General features: G+C 46.5%; 1 protein-coding gene across 1 annotated transcript; it reads right to left on the minus strand.

The window, feature by feature from the left end:
• Positions 1 to 281: 281 nt before the first annotated feature.
• Positions 282 to 2,601, minus strand: LOC6604713 (somatostatin receptor type 5). Its single transcript, XM_002029551.2, is given in 1 exon segment — positions 282 to 2,601. A coding segment is annotated over 1 exon segment (1,458 nt). The 5' UTR covers positions 2,550 to 2,601; the 3' UTR covers positions 282 to 1,091.
• Between the last annotated feature and the right edge of the window lie 5,899 nt (positions 2,602 to 8,500).

Here is an 8,500-nt window from a genome sequence, read left to right on the forward strand (position 1 = left end):
AGAGGCTATTCGACTGATTCCATATTTATTGTAGCTATTGTTTTTTTTATTTATGTATTCATTTAATATTCATTTAAGTCGATTATTGAAAGCGCCGTTGAGTCAATTCCAGCAGCCGCTCAAAAAACATTTAGTTCCAATGTTAATTAAAATGCACTCGGTTAATTAGGCTTCATTAGAGATTATCGTCATGAATTGTAATGCAAATTTTTCACATTGTACGCTTCACATTTCCCCCTTTTCCATTACCTTTTACCATTTCCCTTTTCGTTTTTGTTTTTGTTATTGTTTTATTTTACAATCACATTACAATTTAATTCGAATTGAAAAAGGACTTTTTTCGGTATTTATTATTTTATTTCTTGTTTCTTGTTTCAGAGAATACTTTGTTCGTTTTATTTCCAATGGAATTATTTGCCTTTCTGGAATTCTTTGGGTTCTCTTTGGGTTTGTTTTGGCTTGTTAATGGCGCCTTTTTTTCTGAGTTATTCCTTGTGTATTTCAAAGTCTTTCCTTGAAATCTAAGATCAAATCTTTGGCTTACAAAACTAACACTCGAAACTGGTTATGTTCCACTATTTGCTTTGTTTCACGCTCTTCACTACTCAGCTTATTTGTAGAGATTTTCAACCTTATTCTAGCAGAGTATCTAAATGGGAAAACGACATTAAAAGTATCCACACTTATGCAAAACTTATCTGATTGGCAAACTGATGCGACGGCGACGGCGACTGCGACTGTGATTTACGTTTGATATATCCTCCGATCTGAAACACTTTTATGATGAATACTTTAGTTTTGACACTATTTCTGACTGAGAATCTGTCATAAAGGTTTCATCGATTCCTTTTGATGGGCATTAAGAATTCTCTATGTACCTATAGGATTCTCTGGCATTATCATTTGCGATCAAACGAGGTCTCAACATCGCTTTCGCATCGCTTTGCTTTTTCAATATAAAATATCAATATCCATCGAGAGAACGAACGCTTAGCCTAAAGCAGGAACTCCGACTGCATTGTCAGCTGTCGATCGAGCTCCAGCTCCACTCCCACTCGCACTCCCACTCCCACTCCGATGTCGGCGTGCCCTCATCTTCTGGCTATAAGCACAACCGTCTCCAGCGGCATAGCACGGGCCTGGGCCCGCTCTTATAAGTCCGTGTGCAGCACGGGCGGCTTACAGTTGTTGGTCTCGGCATTGACCACCAGGAGAGTGGCAGGATTGCCGCTGCTGCTGCAGCTGCCGGATGGCGCTAGTAACTCGGCAGGAACATTATGAACTGCTGGCTGCACAGAGGTCACGGTGTCCGTTCCGGTCGTTGTCGTGGTCGTTGTGGTGGTGGCCATCGGGGCATTGTTGTTTCTCGCTGCAGCCAGAGCAGCCCTCTTCTTGGCCGTGCCACCGGTTTTGGCCCCCTTGTTGCCGCCACCGATGAGCCGCTCCGACTGCCGGCCCTTGCCGAACTTCGGGAAGAAGCTGTTCTCCAGCTGGAGCTGGGCGTTGACGTCCTTGCGGGCCGCACAAGTGCAGGCCTTCATGAAACTCTTCTTGAAGTTGTCGCTGAGGAAGGCGTAGAGAATGGGGTTCATCGCCGAGTTCGAGTAGCTGAGACAGCCGCAGACCAGGAAGACTGCCAGCTCCAGTCGGGAGGCACCGCACGGATTCGGGACCGAGTTGATTAGGGCCACCTGCGAGATCCAGTGGGGCAGCCAGCACATGATGTACACGGTTATGACGGTCAGCACCAGCTTGGTGACCTTCCTGTGGGAGCGCTTCTTCTCCTTTGACTTGTGCTTGGGCCCCACCGTGTGCAGCTTCCGAATGACCAGGCAGTAGAAGACCAGGATGAAGGTCAGCGGCGTGGCGAAGCCCAGCACCAGGGAGTACAGTATGAATGTGGAGTCCGAGTCCAGGTTCTGGGTGTCGGGCCACTCGATGTTGCAGGTCAGCAGTCCGTTCTCCGCTGGCACGGTGCTGGCGAACAGGATCACCGGCAGCATCAGCAGCACGGAGGTCATCCAGGCGAAGGCCGACACGAGCTTCGACACGAACGGGGTACGGTAGCGGGGCGACGATATCGGATGGCAGACAGCTATATACCGGTCCGCGGACATGATCAGCAGGAAGATCGAGGAGGTGAACGATGTGATGGAGCTGCTCACCATGTACGCCTTGCACATGTAGTCCCCGAATGACCAGTTGCCCACCTGCATCGTGTAGATAAGGAAGGGAATGCCGATCAGGAAGAACTCGTCGGCTATCGCCAGATTCAAAATGTAGATGTTGGTCACCGTCTGCATCTTGGAGAACCGCATCACCACGTAGATTACGAGGGTGTTGCCGAAGAGACCGACGATGCACACCATTGCGTACAGGATCATCGCGATGAGCTTCAGGATGAAGTTGCTGCTGCTGTGGTTGCTGCTTTTGCTGCAGTCGGCGCCCGCATAAAGTCCGTTCCCATTGCGGTACTGGTGGGGCGGCGGCGGCCGTCCAAAGGCAAGTGTTCCATTGAAGTCAACTGCTGCCACCAGATTGCCATTCATGTGCTTGTAGTCTAGCTCCAGTTGCAATTGCTGCTCTAGTTGTTGCAGTTGTTGCTGCTGATGTTGCTGCTGTTTCTGTTTCTGTTGCTGTTGCTGCTGTTGTTGTTGCAGTTGCAGCTGCTGCTGCTGCTGCTGCTGTTGCTGCTGTGTGGTTCCATTTGGCGCCACTGTCAACTGCTCTGTGGGCGTTATTAAGCTCGTTAGTGTCAGCGCTGTCAGCACAAATAACAGAATGGCCCTGCCATGGTCTTGGTTTGGGCCCTGGACATGGCTGTTGTCGCTGTCCACGATGCGGCGGCCACTGCGGTCAGCAGCTGCCCCATTCGGTTTCGAATGTCCTTTCATGTTGGCTTTTGTGCCTGTGCCCGTACACTCCTCCACCAAGGACTCCTAGCCTGGTAATTTCCTATCCCTGCTGCTGCTGCTGGTCGTCAGCCTATTAGTGGAAGCCTGAACCAGCTGAATCGCAAATGTTTTGATATGTTTTCCATACTTTATGAGTGCCACCCGTTGTCACATGGTCCTGTTCCTGTTCCTATTCCAGTTCCTGTTGGTGGCTGTGGTGGGGCTGATGCTGCTGCTGCTGCAATAGTAGAATAGAGAAATGCGAGATTGATTAGTGGCCAGAGCTGGGTGATGGTGATCCCCATATTATTAGCCAGGGATATGGCCTGCCTGCCGGCTGCCTGTCAGCAGCTGCTCCTAACAAGCAAGCGCATTATTTACCGACAATATTGAGCGGAGGGTATCAGTATTTCATGCAGCCACAGTGCGCCCTCGATACAGTAGATCATCGAGAAGGGAGACGAGTAAAAGAAAGGGCTCTCTTCTACAACGTTCCGTCTCTGGGGAGTGGCCTGTAGCGGCTCGGAACCTCATTGTCCCAGGCATTGTCTTCCCAGCAGACAATGCAATCAACTATATGAAATTTTTGCCCGTTTGCTTGTGTTTGCCATCTTTTCTGCTCGCGAGCGCAAAAAACAAATGATTTTCTATCTGGCGAGTGAAAAATGAATGGCAACCGGAGAACGGCAAGGCAAAGGAAAGCAAAAAAGAAAGAGAGCAGGCAACAGGGAATAAGAGAAACACAACAACGATAACAATATTAGCAGCAACAACAAGCAATTAACTTGGCAATAACAAAGCTGAAAGACGAGGAGGGGCAGAGGGGGCAGAGCTCAGTACTCGTACAGCATATGTACATAGACCCAATCTATTTGTTGTGCCAAGAGCAGAAATGAAAAATAATTAAAATGAATTTCAAACTCAACGCAATCCCATCATGGATGTTGGCTGCCAGTGCCAGGAAATGCCAGCGAGCTAAATGCTATGTCAAGTATCACTGAGAAACATTTCTACAAGACTTGGACTAAAAGATCTCAATAAATTACACAATATTGCCTTAAATATCGGCGCAGACAATACTATTACTTATGAGATTTTTACCTTTTGTACCTGCCATCGGTAAGCGTGCAATGTGGTCTCCCCTCGAGTACTTTGTACAGCATTTAATAAGAAAATGGATTCGAAACGCTTTCAGGTGTCCCTTTTACTGGGCAACATCCAGCGACACCTTCAATAGTTCCGGCGGTACCTCACCTCTAGGCGGGATATGCCAGCGAGAGCGGGAGGGCAGCGCAAAAGTTTTAGGCCAGAAGCAAGCCACAAGACACACTATACTAAACAACCCGACGAAAGCCGTAAACTTCTCGGTCCGCAGCCAGGCAGAAACCTCCGCAGACAGCGACGCAGCCAATAAGAAGTGAAGTCAAGTTTTTGGGCGGCCATAACCGACAAAACTTATTTGCCGAGGACATGCCAAGGCCAAGTGGAAGGAAGTCTTGGTAGGTCATGGCGGAAGTGGCGTGTGGGTCGGCGGGCACTTTACTCCTCCATAGCGACCACACGCAGATGGAATTTCCTCTGATTAATTAATTGGCGTAATCCCAGTTAGATAAACTGCATGAATTGCCAACAAATTTATGACTCCAAGCAACAGCAACAGCAGCTGTTCCTAACGACCTCTGTCCAGATCGGATTTAAGCTTGAGCCCCACCAACACCCACCCACCCCTCCATCCATAGCCCACACTCAATTAGGAACAAGGGGGCGCACTTGCCCATACATCAGCCCCCATCATGATTGCCAGCAATCCGCTAACCTTTGTACGGCATACACCTTGATTAGTCGGACAGATATCCCGATAATTATGCCAGGACCAGTCGCTGTCTCGGGCCTGCCAGCCAAATGGAGTTCAGCGCCAATACCAGTTTTATCCGCTCCACTGTTGTTCGGCTTCGGGCCTGGACAGACAAGGCTAGCTGGCAATCAGTTGCTCAACCATGTTGCCATTGACGATGACGAGACGACGGCAACTCATATTTGGCTCTGCTCTACCTCCCAATATGACAATCGAAGGCCATAAAACGCTTGACTACCGACTACCGACTACCGATCTGGCCGTTGGAGCAGAAGACATGTGCTTTCGGGTTTCCAGCGAAATCGAGAGAGAAGAAGAGGAAAAGATGGCCTTATGCCTGACTGACTGATGAAACTATAATTGCCACTGCCCGACGGTAACGAGGAAAGATGGTTAGCTTTGCAATACAAAAACTTAAACATAGATATTCATATTTGAATATTGAAATATATGTACCTTTTAGGGCACTTTCTTTGGGAAATTTTGTTAAATTATACACCAACTGAATTGAAGAACCTAACGAATTTTTATGGAATGGTTGTTTTTCCGTTGAATTTTGCCTTTTGTTCCCAGCGCCTTTGTTCACCTGAGTACACGCCAAGCACAAACTTTGCACTGCTATCTTTCACACTCATTGGCCAAAGTCATTGTCATGCATAGAGTTTCTGTCCTCATCCTCATCCCCCTCCTCCTCCTCCTCTCGTTTCAGCTTTGTTCCAATCTTTTCTCTGGCATAAATTTTCACTTCCACTAGAATCGCGTGAATAGGTGGTGCTCCCTCCTTCGATCCTTGTTTCACCTTTCACCTTTCAGTTGATTTGTTTTGCCCCAAGTTTGCTTGCCTAATTTCATGAATATATCTATGCACTGATTATTGAATGCAGTCGCTGGATTGCCATTTGGTTAATTAAAAATTATATTCGATCTGCTGTGCAGCCAACCCATGAGCCCGTGAGCCCATGAGTCCATGAAAAGTATGTAAACGCAAAATCGGCTTATGTCAACCAATTTAATTGGTAAATGCACGAAAATACATACATAGCTCACATTTCACATTTCCCCAGCAACAGCACAGCAGCCAAATCATATTCCCATTTGGTTATGAGCAAATCAGGCCGATTGGCATTGGCTGCTGGCTAATGCGACCCCGTCCCCGTCCCCGTACCCGTCGCCGTACCCCTTCCCCGTTGGGTAAGCTTCTAACTTGATTGAATTACATGGCTGAATGTGATTAAAACTTGTATTCGATCAATAATCGGAGTTCAAGTCGAAATTTATGAATGATGAATAGTGCTTATTCGGTTATTTTACCTAAACGAATGAATGTTGATTCATTGCCTTTGAGTGGGTCTATTGAGGTGCTTTTCTGTATTTATGAACTCAATCTTTCAAGCTCTATTTTGTTCAATGATTAAAACTTTAAATACCTCTTAGCGTACATTATTCTAAGTGTCCTTCAGGGCTATGGTCTGGGCCCCTTCTTTGAGTTAAGTTGCATTTCTTTCAGCCCTTTCGTGCACATCTTAGAGCACATCATTAATTATGCGGATTATCCTCTCGTTAGCCCCTGATGAGGTTATGTTTCCAGCATGACTGGACATTTATTACAGATACCACGATTAATGCGTCACTTTCTGTACGGTCTCTGCCCACATTGTTTCTTTTTCTAATTTCTCCTTTTAAGGGGATGGCGAAAAAGGTGTTCCGCCCACCGGACGCCGGGCAAAATATGTTTGCCATAATTTATGTATTTACACTTTGGCCCGTAGGTTCGACCCGATTCTGGATAAATTATGTGCTCATCCGTGCAGTGGCGACATGCTCACGTTTTCCTCTCGACACGTCGCTCGATGCTTGATGGTCGACGTTCGACGCTCGACGCTCGATGGTATATCGTATATGGCAGCATGTGTATGTGGTAACGTCATTGTCGCTTTGTCGCTTTGTCGCTTTGGCCAGGTCATGATTTATAAATAATTAAATATTTATTTTCGCACATCGTAAATGACGTTGCCACAGCCATCGATGAGGTTTGCCGCGAGGGTCCGCATCTCGCTTGAGACTTTTGGGCCCCCAACCATATGCTCATTAATATTAATAAGGCGACTTTTCCGAGCACGAGTATCAGATGGCCTGCTGTACCCGTGTCTAGTCTCTCTAATCTCAACAGGTGTTTGTGTTTGTGTTGCCTGCTGCCTGCTGCCTTCTGCCTTCTGCCACACGTGTCATCCCTGTCTTCGTCCTCGTCCCCGTCGTTGTCCTTGCCTGCCACGTAATCAAGTCAAGTGCCACTGCCTCGGCCACATACAGAAAGTTCCATCTGAGCGTGGCCCGAAGCGAAGAGCGTTTGCGTTTAGGCCGAAACTCCCGCTCGAATCCAATTTCCATTATCCAATTTAACGCCGGCATGCGCGCATAAATAAGCCTCTGCGGATAGAGTCCGGGATAGAGACCATCAGGACCAATAGGAGTCGGGACAACTTTGCAGGACGATCTCGAGCCAGCGCCCCGCCCTGCCCCGCCCCACAATGGCTCTCCCTGTTATGCAAATCTCAGTGAAAATGAAAAGGGAATAATATCAATCTTCTACTTAGCCAGGCCACAGCAGAATATATTTTATAGGCCCAACCCCGACCCGACCTCATACATCACTTTGTTGAGGCTGACACTGAGGCTGAGACTGAGGCTGCCACAAAATGTTACCCAAAAATACGTTGCCTTTAAATTTAGTTAAAGTGAAAAATTCCACGAAAATTCTATGACGCAGCTGTCTTGAAGCTGTTTGGGGTAGCCCCCAGAGAAGGATATTGAAAAATATAATTTATTATTTATATTTAAGAAACCAAGACAAGAGAGGAGAGGCGAGGCGAGGAATGAAAGGCAGCGCAGCAGAGAGCTAAAAGACAAAACCGAAACCAAAAGAGACACAAGCGACAGTTTAGCAAACAAGCAACAACAACAACAACAGCAAAAAACCAAAATAAAGTAAAACAGAGTCGAAGACTAAGAGAAAAGTACAACTCCATGGTGGAAGAGGAGGAGTCTTTATTTGGATTGCTGAGAGGTTGCCATTTGCCACGCGCCCTGGAGCATCCATTTCGCAGAATACAGATTTTACAGGTGTCCTGTGTGTGTGTGCGTGTGTTTGAGTGTGTGTGTGTGTGTGTGTGTGTGTATTATGTGTATGTGGGTAGTCGAAAGAGCTTCACCCCAAATACTATGAAGTTCATAGTATGAAAGCTGGAGAGAAAAGCGGTAACTCATTTCCAGGAGTCGAACCTTCAAGTACCCTTTGGTTGAGTTTTCGTATAATTCACAAAAATATTACCTATTCCTGGGCTTCGACAGGCAGAGCTAAGGACGTTTTATCTGTTGCAGAAATAATATACATTATTCTACGATCGGTTTGCAGCCAACATCTAAATAAGTAAGCTTAAGAATATAGAGGAGCACTAAGACTTTCAGCCAATAACTATGCTATATTTTCTTTTCGGGCTTTTTCCTCAACATTAAATACCCCAAATACGCAATGCTTTTACAAAGTTGCTGCGAAAAATACAAATAGAAGAACAATGTCGTGATTAACGTTTAAAAGTAAATTTTGTATTACATTTTTCGTTTTTTTTTTTCTGCTTTTTTTGTTGCCCTCCATTAAATGGCAACTCTGTTGCGTATCAGAAGGTGAGCGAAGAATTTTTTTGTTATCTCTATAACTTGATTTATGCCCCTTGTGTCGCCGTCGCCGTCGTTG

Source organism: Drosophila persimilis, unplaced genomic scaffold (genome assembly GCF_003286085.1).
Source record: "Drosophila persimilis strain 14011-0111.01,24,50 unplaced genomic scaffold, DperRS2 tig00000808-arrow-arrow-pilon, whole genome shotgun sequence".
In the NCBI taxonomy this organism is placed as follows: Eukaryota; Metazoa; Arthropoda; class Insecta; order Diptera; family Drosophilidae; genus Drosophila; species Drosophila persimilis.